Source organism: Gopherus flavomarginatus, chromosome 2 (assembly GCF_025201925.1).
Source record: "Gopherus flavomarginatus isolate rGopFla2 chromosome 2, rGopFla2.mat.asm, whole genome shotgun sequence".
In the NCBI taxonomy this organism is placed as follows: Eukaryota; Metazoa; Chordata; order Testudines; family Testudinidae; genus Gopherus; species Gopherus flavomarginatus.
Window position 1 is genome coordinate 209,472,546 of NC_066618.1, and position 18,622 is coordinate 209,491,167.

The 18,622-nt window shown below is 41.0% G+C and overlaps 1 protein-coding gene across 4 annotated transcripts in view; it reads right to left on the bottom strand.

Annotated features, from left to right (window-relative positions):
• ANKRD12 (ankyrin repeat domain 12) overlaps window positions 1–18,622 on the bottom strand; it is a 128,471-nt gene that overhangs the window by 43,573 nt on the left and 66,276 nt on the right. For all 4 annotated transcript variants that reach the window (XM_050942090.1, XM_050942088.1, XM_050942089.1 and 1 more), the window contains 3 exons: window positions 15,178–15,324; window positions 11,207–11,407; window positions 2,724–2,866 (listed from right to left, as the gene is read on the bottom strand). In XM_050942090.1, the coding sequence (XP_050798047.1) occupies window positions 2,724–2,866; window positions 11,207–11,407; window positions 15,178–15,324 (491 nt within the window). The remainder of the gene's footprint in view (window positions 1–2,723; window positions 2,867–11,206; window positions 11,408–15,177; window positions 15,325–18,622) is intronic.

The following is an 18,622-nucleotide window of genomic DNA, read 5'->3' on the forward strand; positions in this document are numbered from 1 at the left end:
TGCAGAACTGGTCTTCTGGGTTGCATACTACCTGCTGAAATGGGATCCAGCCTATCAGATTAAGGAGAAAAAATGTACCCCCTCCCCACACAATTAAAATGTCTTCAGTTGTTTGGACCTAGCAACAGCAGGGGGTGCAAAGGAAGGAGCCGCTCTTCCCTCTTGTCCCCTCTGCTCCAGCCCTGCTCGCACTCACCCAGCTGCATCTCCTGAGCTCTCCCTTACTCTCCTCGACCCATCTGCACAGTACTCTGGTCTGAGGAAGGGGAAGTGTCACTTCAAGAAGTGTAGTGACAAAAGGCCACAGGTGGTTTTTGGGTTTTAGGAAGAAAAGGGCTGTGAGTCACTGCTATAAGATGATGAAAAACTGGAGGACCATAACTTTTTATTAAGTAAAAATGTACTTGTTTTCAAATTGAAAAGAGGTTCTAACAACAATTTTAACTAACTGAATCAGACAAGGCAGCACAGCGAGATATTTTTACCAAGCATGCATTCCCATGCCATGACCTATTCCTCTTCTCCATAACTGATGGCTGTCTCATACCTTCCCGCCAGAACTCTCCTCTCCTTCCAACATTAACAAGCGCTCTCTCTCTTCAGACCCTGTCAATATCCTGCATTATTTGGCAGCCAGATCTGAGCAGTTGGCACTTCTTCCTGGAACTACTGAGCTCTCCCTGAGTACTTATGGGAGACAGCAGAGGAGCTGACAACTGAGCATGCAGGTAAACAAGGTACCAACTCAGCACACAGCAGCAGCTGTGACCTGTAGGACAGGCAATGGCAGTAGGCAGTATCAGCATAAGCCTTTCGGTGTTGCTTGAGGCTGAAGAACTTTGTAGCGGTAACTGGTGTGAGAGAAGTGATTGGCTAGCACAGGGGTCAGCAACCTTTCAGAAGTGGTGTGCCAAGTCTTCATTTATTCACTCTAATTTAAGGTTTTGCGTGCCGGTAATACATTTTAATGTTTTTAGAAAGTCTCTTTCTATAAGTCTGTAATATATAACTAAACTATTGTTGTATGTAAAGTAAATAAGGTTTTTAAAATGTTTAAGAAGCTTAATTTAAAATTAAATTAAAATGCAGAGCCCCTGGACGGTGGCCAGGACCAAGGTAGTGTGAGTGCCACTGAAAATCAGCTCGTGTGCCACCTTTGGCACGAGTGCCATAGGTTGCCTACCCCTGGGCTAGAATATTTTTTTTCATGCATAAAAGACTTGAAATTTAACTTGTGATTAACAAATGAACAGGCCAGACAAAATCAGTGGGGGCAAGATGTGGGCCATCTGAACCACATGGACAAAACCCCCAAATTACACTATATAATAAAATTAGTAAATTGTAAAAAACTGTATATTCTATAACTGGGTTTAGAGGTACAACATGAAAAAAAGAAAAGTTTGTCCTTATGTAATTCAGTAGTTATAAAATGAATTTCTGGTAACTCATTACATCAACTGGACAGCTGTGATTCCTGCTCAGCTCTCTTAAGTAGATGAACTAATAGGAAGATTTAAAAATGTTGTTGCCATTGCTCATTTGAAGGATAATGTCTTTCCCATTCCAAAATACTTTTTGTAACAAAACAGAAAGCACTGAACAAGTAAGAGGCAGCTACAAAATCCCATCTAAAATTATCTTCCTTGCCTATTGATCTAATCACATCACTAGCCCTTTTTGAATCCCTCCAGTTTAAAACTTCTTGTCCTTACCTTACAGACCTATATAATTCTGCCCTGGCTCATGCATCTCTGAACTTGTTTATTATCACATGATCCCCTTAATTCCTTTAATGATGGAAGCTTTCATGCCCCTTTTGTACACTTCTTCCACAACTATCTTGGTGACTTTGTCCATCCAGCTCCTACGTGCCTAGAATGCTCTATTTTCTGTTTTCCAAGCCACTATCCTTTCTTCATTCAGTTCCATTCTGAAGGCCCTCTTCTGCCATGATACCCACAAGAAGGAAGTCAATAATTATAATATAGCAAAAAAACTTGTCATTTTCTATTCTAGATTTCCCGACGTACCTTGTCTTGTTTAGAATGTAACCTGTTTGATGTACAGATGATCTATGTTTTTAGTATCATACACTGATCAAAGCACATAGCACTTAAAATAAGGATTATTAATAAAGCTAACAAATAAACAATCAATTACTGGAGCATCTAGTCTGCAGAAATCCTGCATAGAAATAAAACACAAACACAAATCCAGAAATGATGGAGAAAATAGATGGATGCAAACCTACAGAAATAATTACAATTTCCTTCAGCACTTGACAGCAAGTATTTAATTCTTAAGAGTATCAGGGAAAAAACGCTTATCTAGCTCCATACATAAGTCCATAAATAAATGGATGAAATACTATAAAAATACTCTATAATAAAGTATCAATTTAAAATATTCACTAGAAGCTACAGTGTAGTTTAGAAGTTGTTTTCTGTTGAAAGACACACACAAGAGAAAAAGCCTTAGGAAAAAAATCTTGCTTTTTAACCTGCTTCCATTCAATAGCTTTTAGAGTCTTTCTACATTTTTTGAAGCAGAGAGTAGGACAAAAGATCTGTCGAGTACTGACAACGGCAAAAAGCAAGACAAAAGATTAAGATGTCACAAAATGCAGAATCAGGATTACATGCTCATTCGGTAGAATCTACACCAGATTCAACATTTGCACTTACAGATATTTACTTATTTTTTCCCTAAAGCATACTTACATCTCTATGCCCACTGCTAGCAGAATCATGAAGTGGAGTATCATCATCCAGTCCTTGTGTGTTCACATCTGCTCCTGCTGCTATCAGAACCTTAGCAACATCATAATAACCAACATTACAAGCTTCATGAAGTGGAGTCCAACCTGTAATCATGGAAGTCAGAATCTTATAATATTAATATATTGTTTTTAACCAAACAAAGCACTTGAAAACATCAGCACTAAACATAATTGTTTTGTGGGTCATTTCAAAGTTGTGTGCATGTGTGTGTAGATAGGTATAGATATAGATATCTATCTCCTAAGCAAATTCCTGTGCTATACTGGACTTTATATACATAACGTGGCACTACTGTAACACCTTCCGTCTCAAGATCAAAATGTGTTTTATAAATGTTAAGCCTCACACTAACACTTTATAGAAGGTAAGCATCCTATATTTACTCAGATTAAACTGAGAACGGAGCTCACAATGCAAGTTTATGGCAAAATTGAGAATCTGATCAGAAAACAGCACCCTAATTATACACCTCACTCCTTCCAGGTAAATAAATATTTTAGACACATTATTTGATTTATATGCAAATGACTGAATAAGACTCCATTTGGAATTACAACAAACCTCCACCTTAAGAAGTTTGCTTATGCTAATTGCCAATCTCTGTTCTTCTATAGTAACTGAACATGCAACAGTAATGACTGACAGCTTTCACATTTTTGAGTACAGGTGTGAATAGCACCTACCCCTTATCAATCATTCTAGATAAGCTACTGACAAACAAACAAAAAAAGCCATTTCCTTATATTTCTTAAAGCCACTAGCATTAATTCTCATAATCAGGGACTTCAAGACCCATCTTACTAACCCATCTGCCACCAAGGCTGCACATTTTCTCCACCTCACTTCTTCATTCAACCTGCAGCTCTAGTTCAACTCTCCCATTCACCAAAGGGCAATTTACTTTATTTGGTCTTCACCAAACAGTGCTCACTCCCCATCTCTCAGATTTCTCTGTTGCTGAGTTACCCCTCTCCAACCATCAGCTGGCCTCTTTTCAACATCATCCAAGAGCCTCCCCTCACGCCCCATACTTGGCCTTTCTGTGACTGCCAGTCCATCAGTACTGATGACTTCTCATCTGTTCTTAGCCTTCTCCTCGCTTGATATGGCTGTTGATTCTTTCCAGGAACCAATCTCCTTCACTCTTGACTCTTTTTCCCATCTGCCATCACAAAGTCTGTCCTACCAACTTCCCATCCCTAGCTCCCCACTCCTCCCCAAGGCCAATCAGAGGGGGGGCCTGGAGGGCCATTTAACCTGGGCCTCAAGCTCAAAGGGGGCCTCAAATTTAGACACTTGTTAATTTTTTGGCATTTGATAAGTTTTGCAACTTGTTTTTATGCACATCCCTATCAGACCAAAATGTGACACACGCTCTCAGCTGAGAGCTGCAAATTTAAGCAAATAAGAGATGTGATTTGGTAAAAGACAATTTTTTTGTTAACTGATATAGACTGTCATATTAAAGAGTTACAAATGTTTATAAATATAAATAAAAATATATCAGTTCTGATGGCACAAGATTAGACCGTGATGAACGTGTCCTCTCAGATCAGCTGATTATATAAACAAACCACTACTAGTGGCTGGTGCTGGATCAAGTGCGTGGTGAAAGGCAGAGAATGGTTACATTTTAGTGTCTTTATAGTTTTACGTCTAGTTGACTAAGGAATTTTTATTTCTGAGAACTCCTCATTATTATCGTCATATAGTAGCTAAAAGGGGTGACTAGTTGGTTGGTTGAGCCCTAACGTAGTAGCTTGGCCATCATCATAGGCATTTGTAGTCTCCAGGCCCAGATTCAAGGTGAAAACTTGAGGATAATCTTGCACAGTGAATTTTCTGAGGACGCACGTTTGAAATTTTTGCACATTATCCCTCTGCCTATATCTGTGTCTGTGTTTACTATATATGTCATCCCTTTGTCTTCAGCTCATCCTGTTATATTATATTTTGCATGCTTGAGTTTTGATTCAGTGATACGGATAATAACCTGTCTGTTTCATTTTGTGTTTTTAATTAGTATTCCTTCGTTTTAAGTCTTTTCAGTATTTGTGTACCATCAGCATTTGTGTACATGTTTACAGTAGAAGATTTCAAGTGTAGATAAGCTACTTATTTACAGCAGAATATTTCAAGTGCGGATAGGATACATATTGACCAGATACATCACTATGAAGGGGAGATTTGAAAGTGGTGCAAGCAAGAAACAGTGAAAACAAAATGACAGAAGCAGCAGCTAAGAGCTCAAAGCCCATACCCTCATTTCTCAAACCACTGGAAAACACACCTTACCCAACAAACAATGCTACAGATAATGAACACTCCGCAACTGCAACAGGTGATATTTCAATGCCAATACCTGAACATGAGAACAGCAGTCAAGAAGGAGATGTGCCAACAATAACAGATGCAGCAGAAGATCCTGTGTACGATCAAGAAACTCTACAGCAACAGGAAGATGTAGATCTTATGTAGCAAGAGCAATTCATGAGTAGTACAGGTTTGACTGTGACTAACATTGGAATTACTGACAAGAACAATGCTGCCCAAATGCAATCTTTTCTTCAAACTAGTTGTTTTGAAATTCCAAGTAACATTCCACAAAATCATGCTTTCCCTACTTGTCTGCTGACAAAAACTCTTCCAAAAGGGGAGACCTGCGCAAGAGACTGGTTATGCTAGAGTACGGAAAAATAATCTCTGTACTGTGCACCCTGCTTCATTTTGAACAAAAGTGCTGCAAATGCATCAGTTTTCCTTGATCAATCAGGATGGAGCACCAACAGAGGTTGGAAGAAGTTGAAAGACCAAATACCACCACATGAGAGTTCAACGTCACACAAAGAAAACTACGTTGCATGGAAATCAGCCAACAGGGCAGCATCAGCTGAAAGTTCAGTTGAGAATTAACTCTTGACGGAACTCTCTACAGAAACTAACAACTGGAAAAAACTTCTTGAGTGCATCCTGAATATCTTTTTTCTTTTTGAGTGAGGATTGGCTCTTTTTGGTTCCAGTCAATGTATTGGTGATCGTGCAAATGGAAACTTTCTAAGCATAGCTGAGCTCCTCAGCAAATATGACCCACTTTTATCAGAGCATATTTAATGTGTTCGAGAATCACAAGAGAGTCAAAAGTGCATGCAAGTCCATTATCTCTCAATACACATACAAAACGAGTTTATTGAGCTATGTGGACCATTCGTACAAACAATTATTGATGAGATTCGAAATCCAAGTGTTTTTCAATCATTGTTGATGCCACTCCACATTGTTCTCACAAAGAACAGACTACTATGGTTATTCAATATGGTAAGACTGTACACAGCTCAAAATTTTCAACTGAAGTAAGGTTTATTTTGTTTGATAATTTCACGAGAAAAACTGGAAAAGAAATTGCTGCTCGAGTAATAGCAATTCTAGAAGGTTTTACATTCAATTTTCAAGTCTGCATTGGTCAAGTCTATGACAATGGATCTAATATGGCTGGGAAGTACAAAGGTGTACAAGCAGTTCTGCTTGAACATAATTGAAACTATTTTCTCCAGCTGTGGAAACTACATACTAAACCTTCTAGGTGCTGACTGTGCTGAATCATGCAAGGAGGCAATTATTTACTTTGGAACGGTTCAGCAAATGTACAATCTCTTCAGTAGCAGTTGTGACAAAGTTCTTCCTCTGCCTTGGTGGGTCCTGCGCTTATTGGCAGATTTGCTCACCTCAGAAATTCACGGCAGCCCTCAGTTTGGCCACTTTTGCCAGTGGCTCAAACCTGCCATTCACTCAGCTAACCTCATCACTGGCCAGCATGGGGAAAAGGAGAACAATCCCCGCAGTCTCTGCTGGCCCACCTAGTGGGTCGGGGGGTAAACCAGAAACCTTCCCCTCAGATGGGACCCACAGTCCAGGTCAACTCTTCTTATATCAAATAGGGAGTTGAGGGGATGGGGAGAACCCGGGCCCACCCTCTACTCCGGGTTCCAGCCCAGGGCCCTGTAGATTGCAGCTGTCTACAGTGTCTCCTGTGACAGCTACAACTCCCTGGGCTACTTCCCCATGGCCTCCTCCCAACTCCTCCTTTATCATCACCACAGGACCTTCCTCTTGATTTCTGATAAGGCTTGTACTCCTCAGTCCTCCAGCAGTACGCCTTCTCACTCTCAGCTTCTTGCACGCCTCTTGCTCCCAGCTCCTCGCATGCACCTTACTAACTAAAGTGACATCCTTTTTAAAACCAGGTACCCTGATTAGCCTGCCTGTCCTAATTGATTCTAGTGGCTTCTTAATTAGCTCCAGGTGTCCTAATTAGCCTGCCTGCCTTAACTGGTTCCAGCAACTTCCTGATTGTTCTGGAATAGCCCATTATCTTACTCAGGGAAAAGGGACCCGCCTAATCTGGGGCTAATATATCTACCTTCTATCACTCTCCTGTAGCCATCTGGCCTGAACCTGTCACACAGTCCACAAAGGTGAGAAATTCTGAAACAATATCTTCCTGTTTCACTGCATTTAATGTCCAAAACTAGAGAGTCTGCACAAATTGATTGTGTTCAACCAGTTGCGTGGCATTTGAATTCAGTGAGAAAGGCTTTAAATGAGCTTTAATCTCTCAATCTCACTGCACAGGCTTGAACTGAACTTCAGTCTATTCAGAAGCACATGTCCAAATGTGAATGCATTCGGATGTCATCTTTGTGGATAAAACTACTTACAATATCCACCAAACTAATCTGGTAATTGAAGCATGCAATGCCACACTTGCTGTTGAGAGGGATAACATTGAAAGTCTTATCAATGACTTTCAACAGATTCATGAACAATGGGATGCAATCCTGATTGAGTCCAAATTAGTAGCACAGAATATTGGCATTTCATCTGAGTTCTCCACCAATTGCAATTTACCTGAATCCAATGCACAGCAGCATTATAGGGTCAATGTCTTTCTTGTCATCATTGACTCTATTCAAACAGGTCTTACACATCGATTTGAGTCACTGCGACTAATTTGTACCCTTTTTGGGTTTCTTTGGCAGTTCAACAGACTGAGTAATGAAGATCTACTTTCTGAAGCTGAACAATGCCAGCAACAGTATAACGAAGAAATCTCAGACAAGATCATCTTCCTCAAACGAATATATTCCACGAACTTTAAATTGGATTGCAAGCTAAAGGAATTGCTTCAAGAAATACTCAAACTTGGACTCTCTCGGGTGTTTCCTAATATCACAATCGCATTGCGTATTTTTGTCAGTTTGCCTGCATCAGTGGCTTCAGGTGAATGCACCTTCAACATGTTGAAGCAGGTAACAAAACTATCACCATTCAGCTATGGGACAAAAGTGTTGAATGGGTTTGCCATGCTCAATATCAACTGTGACATTGCATGAAAGTTAGATTTTTCTGTAATAATTAGTGCATTTGCACAGAAGACGGCTAGAAAAGCATTTGTTAAATTAAACAAAAAAAGAGTCAAATTATGTCTCACTTTTTTTTGCTGCCTTATTTTGTTTTCATGTGTCATCATTTTTTATTTTTATTATGGCTAGAGGCCTCAAAAACTGGAAGTGGCCTGGGCCTCTCTGGACCTCAGAAGGCCTACCACTCCCCACCTAATATCTGTTCCTGGCAAAAATCCCATGACCAGGCTGATTTTGTACACTACAAATTAATTCTCTTCTCTTCCAGTTCTGCTATTTGCCTAACTAAATAACACTACTTCTCTAACGTAAATGAATCTCATGTCTGCAGCCACCTTTTTGCCTACGTTGACTCTCTCCTTTCCTAGTGGTTCCACTTTTCTTCCCACACAGAATCTTGTAGATTTCTTCCAACATAAAACTGGCAAGATATCTGACCTTCCCTTTCTCCTCCTACAGCTCTCTATTCCTCCTTCCTTGTCAGAAATGGACATTTCTCATCTGCATTGCTCCTAACACCTTCACTTGCCTCAGTGACCCCATTCTGTCTCCTGAGACTTGCACCCATTCTCACCTCCTCCCTTTCTCTTCTCCTTAACTTCTCACTCTCCTCTGGATCTTTCCCCTTATAATACAAGCATGCTTTAATCACCCCATCTTAAAAAAAACAAACATCCTTTGCCAACTTGATTTGCCTCTCCAACTACCGCTCCATTTCCCTTCTCCCTTTCATCTATAAGATCACTGCATCCATTGTTTACAATTGCTGTATTCAGTTCCGCTGTTCCAAATCAAACCTAGACCCTGTCCAATATGGTTTCCACCCACTGCCCTCCCCCTAAACTGTTCTCAGAAAAATCTCTAATAATCTTTTCTTGGCCAACGGTCAAAACCAGTGCTCCATCCTCAGTCTCCTTGACTTTTCAGCTGCCTGTGACACTGTTGCCCATGCTTCTCTCAAAATCTCAGCCTGCCTTGGCTTCTGTGAGTCTGCCCTGCCCTGATTCTCCTCCTACCCCTTTAATTATCACTTCATCAGCATGTCCACCAGAGGATCCTCCTCAACCCTCATCCAACTTTCTGAGAAAGTTCCACAAGGCTCTGTCCTTGGCCTCTTCTAGTCTCCTCTACACCTTATCACTGGGTAACCTCACTGGCAAACACAAATTCAGCTACTGTTACTATGCTGATGACTCTCGCATCTCCCTTTCTCCTCCACACCTCTCTCTTGTTCAAATTATATTTTCACCTTGTCTGTCAGACATCAATTAGTGGATGTCTAGCTGTCAGCTCAATATCAACATGGCTAAAACATAACTTCATCTTCCTCCACCCTAAAGTTCACCTCACCATCTCGTTTCCCGATCATTCTGGACAACACCACCATCCTGCTCATCACTCTAGCTTGTAATCCAGGTATCATCTTTGACTCAGAGCTCTATATAGGTTCTCACATCTAGGCAAAAATCTAAATCTTGCAGATTTTCTGCAAAACGTCTCTAACATACGACCTTTCATGTCCATCCACACAACTAAAGCTCTTACCCAGGCATCTCTTGATTTTGATTACTGCAACATCCACTCTCTGTCCTTAAGAGATAAAATCTTGTCCAGTTTATATCCACCAGAATGCTGCTTCATGGATCATTTTCCTAGCCCATTGCTTTGACCACATCACACCTCTCTCTTTGCATCCCCCCACTGGCTCCTTCCTCTCTACTGCAACAAACATATGCAGCTTGTCTTCACTTTCAAGGCCCTTTCTGGCCTATCCCCACTCTACATATCATCTCTCACTCACTACTGAGATGCCAAATCCTGTTTCTGATCAGCCAATACCAGCCTCCATCATCCACTTGGTACATTTTCCAACAAGCATCTTTGTGCTCTCTCCCACATTGGCCCTTATGCTTGGAAAAGATCTCCATAAACATCTGCAAAACTAACACATTGTCCTCCTTAAAACTCTCCTTTTCCACGAGGCCTACAAAACCATGACAAGCACTAGGCTACTGGTGTGCTAAGACCACTTGATGATCATGCTGACCAAAACCAACTGTTTCTTTGTAATCCCCAACAACTAGGCTGCAGGTATGATACAACCACTGCCTGTCATGCTGACCATTTTTTCCTTATGCTCCCATCTGCCTATATCCATCTATTGTCTCTTGTCTTATACTCAGATAAGGAGCAGGGATCGTCTTTTGGTTCTGTGGTTGTACAATGCCTGGTACAATGGGGTCCTGGTCCATGACTAGGGCTCCTAGGTGCTACTGAAATTCAAAATTTTAATAGTAGCTGTAATCAGCAATAAAGACAAAGCTGATGAAATGTTACCTACTGTTCTGCCTCACCAATAATGCCATCAGCCTCTTACAAATATCATTGTGCTTTCTTCCACTTTGCCACTTGTGTACAAAACAGCCTCATTGAACTGATCTGTAAAGATACTACTCTCTCCTCCTTCAAATACCCTTCCATGGCCCATTTCTACCATGATGTCAACAAAAAAACCGGCCAATGTTGAATGAGACAAGTGACTCAGAAGCAGGTAAGGAAAGTCTCTTTTTAGTGTAATAAAAAAAACTATCTAAAAACCAACAAGTTTGAGAGAGAGAGTATAAATAAATAAAAATGGTATAAGTTGCTGGTCTCTCTCTTATCACCCCATCATATATTGCTCATAATCTTCAATTAGAAGTTCTTCAAAAATATATCCCTAGTTTTAGACAATGCATAGCATAACAGGGTCCTGATCAAAACTGGGGCCTCTGGATGCTCGTATTAATAATTAAAAAAAAATATACACAAACCCAACCTCACCCACCAACTACCCCAGCTGCATTCACAACCACTATAGCACAAGTTGAGAGACCTCTGGTAATTATTTTTAAGTTACAGGATTAATTCACATCAGATTTAAATAGGAATTAAGTCTGACCTCTAGTAACAAGTTCGGAACTAACTCTGACTTTTAATGAAATGTAGGCATATCAACCTTACCTGCAAAATCTTTTACATTCACATTTGCACCTAGGCTGATTAATTCTTTAACTTGTTTAACATCCCCTCGGATGGCTGCCATATGTAAAGGAGTTTCTCCTCTTTCATTTCTTTTATTAACTTTGTCTTTTTGTCTTGATGAGGAGCTTGGTGTTTTCTTTTGTGTTGGTGTTGTCTGTAAAGGCTGATGCAGGTTGGAATCTACAAAATAAGTTTTAAAATAGTCAGTATAAATTTCGTAGCCGGATAATTTTTGCTTTATTTTATTTTCTCACTATCTTCAAATTTCAGTGTTCACAATTGCTCATGTCTTTTAATAGATTCTATAGTTTATGGAAATATCCTGTAATCCAGGGGTGGACAAACTATGGCCCGTGGGCCACATCTGGCCCATGGGATTGCCACCCCTGTGGTGCCACAGGGCTAAGGCAGGCTCCCTGCCTGCCCTGGCCTTGCACCACTCCCAGAAGCAGCCAGCACCACATCCCTGCGGCCCCACGGAGAGGGGGGCAGAGTGCTCCACGCGCTGCCCTTGCCTGCAGGCACTGCTTCCAACAGCTCCCATTGGCTGGGAACAGGGAACTGCGGCCAATAGGAGCTTTGGGGGAGGTACTTGCAGTCGCGGGCAGTGCGCAGAGCCCTCTGCCATCCCCTCCCCCAGGGGCCGCAGCAACGTGAAGCTGGCTGCTTCCGGGAGTGGCATGAGGCCAGGGCAAGCAGGGATCCTGCCTTAGCGCAGCTGCTGCCACCCCAGAGCCACTTAAGGTAAGCGACGCCAGGCCAGAGCCTGCACCCCAAATCCCTCCTCCACCCCTAACTACAACCCCCTGCCTTGAGCCCCCTGCCACAACCCGCACCCCTCCTACACCTGAGCCCCCTGCCACACCCTGCACCCCTCCTGTGCCTCAACCCCCTTGCCCTGAGCCCCTTCCTGCACACCACTCCCGCTCCCATACCCTGCACTCCAACCCCATGCCCCAGCCCTACATTCATGGCCCTGCATGCAATTTCCCCACCCAGATGTGGCCCTTGGGCCAAAAAGTTTGCCCACCCCTGCTGTAATCCCTTCAGGAACACAATATTCCCTTGTTATGTAGCAAAGGTAAAGGGGGTGTACAAAGGCTTCCTATTTGCTACAGTCTCTCACTTCCTTGCAAGTAGATTTCATGATAATATAGGACTGGATGAATTCGATATCTGAGTTTAGTAATATTGTTCAAAAAACTTCAGCACTGCCTCTTTTTAGAGCAACCTAAGGCTCCATTTCCCATGAGAGGTGATTTTACTAAGTTGTTACCAATTGATGACTATTCAATGGTCTACATGTAGCAAATTAGCCCAGTAAGGCCAAACAAATTGCTACGTGCCAGATTTTCAAAGGTATTTATTTCAAAGGTCTAAAGGTGCAGACAGATGCCTGGTGGGACTTTCAAAAGTACCTAAGCTTCTTGGGCACTTTTGAAAATTCCATAGGCACCTAAATACTTTCAAAAATCTGGCCCTAAGTCTACTTCACCAAAATCTTCTCACTGTCTCTAAGCAGAGAGGTGAAGAATTGAATGTATATGGACACTGAACTATCCTCTCAACAACAGAGATGGGAACCCAAAGTAAGGCAATGTGACACAGCATGCATAACTGCTGCCCAAAATACAGATGTTTTGTGGATATAGTGGTTTTCAGGTTACAGGAATGTCAATTCAGCATCTTCCATGAGTAAAAATCCTTTATAATTAAAAAAAGAAAAACAGAAAAAATGTACCAATTTGAAATAACAGATGGTTCTAGAATAATCAGAAGGTACTACTCAAGTAGAAAATATCATAAATCATGAGACTATAATTAAAGATGGTCAGCAATACTCAAAGAAAACATTCTGTGGAGACAATTTTGGTGAAGGTCTGACAGAAAACACAAGGTGGGTGAGGCAATATCTTTTATTGGACCAACTTCTGTTGATGAGAGACACCAGCCACACAGAGAAACTTTCCAGCCACACAAAGCTCTTCTTCAGGTCTAGGAAAGATACTCCCAGCATCAGAGCAAAATGCAAGGTGGAATAGCTTGTTTAGGATAAGTAGTTAGCACATATTGTAAGGGATTACTTAAGGTAGAGTGGCCTTTTAACACGTCTGCACTCATAGGACAAAAAGAGAGGGTTAGTGGGTTTCGAATTGTTGTAATAAGCCATAAATCCAGCATCTGTTCAGTCCATGATTTTTAGTGGAAACCTGCCCAATTTCTTGCCAACTGTAGGCCTTGCATGAACAACATAAGAAGTAGTAAGGAAAGGAAGTAAGGAAACAGAGGTTAACACTGTACAAAGCATAAACTTATAAGTGGCCTTGTAAATAACATGTAGTTAGATAAATACACTGCAAGAAGAGTAATGTGTGATAAGCTTGCAGCTGCAGCTTTGCTTACTGCCATATTTTGCAGCTTGTGAACAGTTCATGATGTGTACATAGTTTGGGCTACTAATTATTGTAACCAATCAAAGTGTGTGATACAATGTGTTAACCAACTTACTACCTGTAAGTATGTATGTAAGCTGATTCATGATTATGTAAATTGGATGTGTGGCATAACCTGTCCCCATCCCCTATACTCGAGCCAGATCAATTCAAGTGTAGTTTGACTGTATGCCAATAAAGAAACCTGTGACGAATCCAGAGTTGAACTAATTACTTGAATTCCAGAGAACTGGATAAAGTGTACTCTGAGCACAGGATGAAGTGTTCTGGAGAAGCTGAGTGGAAAAGGCACTAGCTTCCCCACGCAACTCTTTGGCAGCTTGGGGAGGCTTCCAGGTTCCTGGGTATTCAGGAGCCTGTCTGCTGGGCAGCTGAGAGCCTACAAGTCTGGAAGCCTTGGCTCCCAAGCGCTGAGGCTCCTCAGCAACTCACTAGTTAGGCAGATAGGGAGCTGGGAAGCCCTGGAAGCACCTGCTGCCAAGCTCCTGGCTTCTCAACAGCCCAGGCTCTCGGGGTCTGTGGCTCCCAGGTAGCCAGCCAGCCTGCCCTGGAGCTGAGGACCCCAGGGCTTCTGGAGTCCACAGCTTCAGGGAAGCCAGCTAGAAAGTCTGCTCCTGAACCAGATGCTCCAGGATCCCCTTTCATGGAGAATTTTGAAATTTTTTATTTCTTTTCCAAATCAGAATGAAACCAAATTTTGAAATATTAAAATCTTACACAAAATGGAAATATCTCTCTCTTCACAGCTCTGGTTATAACCACAACAGAACAACTTGATTTATCAACTACTGCCAAATTCTGAAAGTTAATTTAGTCATTTACCTTCAGATTACCTTTGTTAAAGTATTAACTTCATAAACACTTATGTTAAAATGGAAGTTAAATTGTTGTTATGTTAACAAAAATATATTACAGCTCCTATGATGGATGATTTTTATAGTGTATTCCTGTAAACAACATTAGACACTAAGGAGCTGATCCAGCCCCCGGGTGAAAATCCTGACTCTATTTAAGTCAATGGGAATTCTGTCATTGATTTCAAGGGGGCCATAATTTCACCTCATATGAAGACTTCCATGGACTTTAGTGTACAATTCAACTCTCACTGAACTAGTAAGAATATATTAAGTGCAATTTCCCCCGCCTCCCCAAAAAAAACCCCCAAAACCAAACCCAATGTAAATGTAACAGTTGAGAGATGGAGTACTCAAAAATGGGATATTCATAATTACAGTCACCAGAGTAACCCAAAAACAACCCCTTGTATATTATAACTAAAGATAGTCAGGAATTTTCCATCAAAGTGTTTGACAGAAAATTCAGTTTTCTACAAAGATGAAATTTTCCATGAGAAGAATTTTGCATTGCAAATTCAGAAGAGTGCTTGATTAAATCCAAGCTTGCTTTAGAAAACACAAGAAAAAATTTGACAGGTGGAGGAGGGCTTAATAGGGAGGGGAGAGAGAGAGACAATAACTCAGTGGTAGTTGTTATCACCTGGACTGTTGTCTCTAGCTGTCATCTGCATAAGAAGGGCCATCTGTTTGCGCTCCGAAAGCGGATAACCAAAAAGAATGCTAACTGGAGTCGACTTCTTACTTCCAGTTTCCTTTTTCATTTTCTTCTTCTCTGGGCCTTCTTTCTCTGGAAATATTAGCACACTAATAAGATTCTGAAAACTAGCCAGCTATAGTACAGAATCTCACACAGACAGAAATAACCATTTTCAATTATTTATGTGAGCTGGAGAAAAAAAATACACTATGTCATGCTGCCATACTTAGTACATTTCAGTCAGGAGGGTATGCACTCCTAGTTTTGTCATAGTTCTCAGCTGACTGGAACAATATGCTCATGAATAAAGCACTTAAAGATTTTAGAAGTATATCATACAAATAACACTACAAAGTCAATAACTTGTTTTCAGACTGATGTGTAGTCACAACTTTGATATTTCATAGAATCAAGAAAGAGGTGAAAAATTCCTTATGGTCCTCTAGTGTACCCCAATTCCAGTGCAAGAGGGTCCCCAGCTATATCTTCTAGTGCTTTGTAGAATCCAATTTGAAAACATCAGTTTGAAATAATGGGGAATTCGCTTCATTACCCTCAGGAGACTATCCTACTATTTAACAAAACTCATTATTAGGAAATTTTTCCTGATAGTCTGCCTAAATACTGCTGCCCTCAAATTCACCTGATTACTCCTAATTTTACCTCCCTTTGTCCCACCTTAAGGAATTCCTTCCCCTCCTTACTCTTCCAATATGTGCAGCTTACTATGCATTTCCCCTTGGTCAACATTTAGCAGAATTATCTAATATTTAGGATCAAAGATTTTGAATTTAGAGCCTAAAGTTAAGCACCTAAATAAATGGCCTGACTTCCAAAGGTGCTGTGCATCTAAAAATTACCACTCATTTCAATGTGAGCTGCATATGCTCAGAGTATCAGAGCACTTTTTAAAGTTCCTAAACATGAATGTAGAACATAATATTATTTGTGCCAATTTGAACACTGGTCTGTGTCTTTTTCGTCTTTCCTCTTCAAATTCCATTGTTTGCCCACTTTCTTCTGACTGAACAGAATATTATAGGTGTGGCTTCACCGGAGCTTTATAGAGATGGGAATAAACTTGTGATGTATTACCTCTGACCATGCAGTTCTAAACTGCACTAGTGTTTTTTCCACCTTTCTATGTGATTTTTAATTTTTCTATCCTCAGTGATGTTTATAAATGCATGTAATATTTTGTAAATATAGATAATGTGCTGTTGATCTTCTCTCAGTATATTAAGATGGTAAAATTATCATTTTTATTTGTAAACTTGCTTTGGAATTCTAAGGTAGCCCTCAAGTGTTTAATCACATCTTTGGTAGTTTGTCCTTGTTTTATTTTTAACTTTTACTTTACCTTTTTTTAAAGATTGTATTTGCCATTGTTAGAAGGCAGGGTCATAGATTCATAGATTCCAGGGTCAGAAGGGACCAATGTGATCATCTAGTCCGACCCCCTGCACAAAGCAGGCCACAGAACCCTACCCATCCACTTCTATAACAAACCCCTAACCTATGCCTGAGTTATTGAAGTCTTCAAATTGTGGTTTGAAGACCTCAAGCTGCAGAGAATCCACCAGCAAGTGACCCATGCCCCACGCTGCAGGGGAAGGCGAAAAACCTCCAGGGCCTCTGCCAATCTGCCCTGGAGGAAAATTCCCTCCTGACCCCAAATATGGTGATCAGCTAAACCCTGAGCATGTGGGCAAGACTCACCAGCCCGCACTCAGAAAAGAATTCTCTGCAGTAACTCAGATCCCATCCCATCCAACATCCCATCACCAACCACTGGGCATACTTATCTGGCGATAATCAAAGATCAATTGCCAAAATTAGGCTCTCCCATCATACCATTCCTTCCATAAACTTATCAAGCTTAATCTTAAAGCCAGATATGTCTTTTGCCCCCACTACTCCCCTTGGAAGGCTGTTCCAGAATTTCACTCCTCTAATGGTTAGAAACCTTCGTCTAATTTCAAGCCTAAACTTCCTAGTGTCCAGTTTATACCCATTCGTTCTTGTATCTACATTAGTACTAAGCTTAAATAATTCCTCTCTCTCCCTAATATTAATCCCTCTGATATATTTATAAAGAGCAAGCATATCCCCCCTCACCCTTCTTTTGGCTAGACTAAAGAAGCCAAGCTCTTTGAGTCTCCTTTCATATGACAGGTTTTCCATTCCTCGGATCATCCTAGTAGCCCGTCTCTGAACCTGTTCCAGTTTGAATTCATCCTTCTTAAACATGGGAGACCAGAACTGCACACAGTATTCCAGGTGGGGGCTCACCAGCGCCTTATATAACGGTACTAACACCTCCTTATCTTTGCTGGAAATACTTCGCCTGATGCATCCTAAAACCGCATTAGCTTTTTTCACGGCCATATCACATTGGCGGCTCATAGTCATCCTGTGATCTACCAATACCCCAAGGTCCTTCTCCTCCTCTGTTGCTTCCAACTGATGCATCCCCAATCTATATCTAAAGTTCTTATTATTAATCCCTAAGTGCATGACCTTGCACTTTTCACTATTAAATTTCATCCTATTACTATTACTCCAGTTTACAAGGTCGTCCAGATCTTCCTGTGTGATATCCCGGTCCTTCTCCGTGATAGCAATACCCTCCAGCTTTGTGTCATCCGCGAACTTTATTAGCACATTCCCGCTTTTTGTGCCAAGGTCGATAATAAAAAGGTTAAATAAGCTTGGTCCCAGAACCGATCCTTGAGGAACTCCACTAGTAACCTCCTTCCAGCCTGACAGTTCACCCTTCAGTACGACCCGTTGTAGTCTCTCCTTTAACCAGTTCCTTATCCACCTTTCAATTCTCATATTGATCCCCATCTTTTCCAATTTGACTAATAATTCTGCATGTGGAACCGTGTCAAATGCCTTACTGAAATCGAGGTAAATTAGGTCTACCGCATTTCCTTTGTCTAAATAGTCTGTCACCTTCTCAAAGAAGGAGATCAGGTTGGTTTGGCACGATCTACCTTTAGTAAAACCATGTTGTACTTTGTCCCAATTACCATTGACCTCAATGTCCTTAACTACTTTCTCCTTCAAAATTTTTTCCAAGACCTTACATACTACAGATGTCAAACTAACAGGCCTATAGTTACTCGGATCACTCTTTCTCCCTTTCTTAAAGATAGGAACTACGTTAGCAATTCTCCAGTCATACGGTACAACCCCTGAGTTTACTGATTCATTAAAAATTCTCACTAACAGGCTTGCAATTTCATGCACCAGTTCCTTTAATATTCATGGATGAAGATTGTCCGGGCCCTCCGATTTTGTCCCATTAAGCTGTTCAAGTATGGCTTCTACCTCAGATGTGGTAATATCCACCTCCATATCCTCATTCCCGTTTGTCATCCTT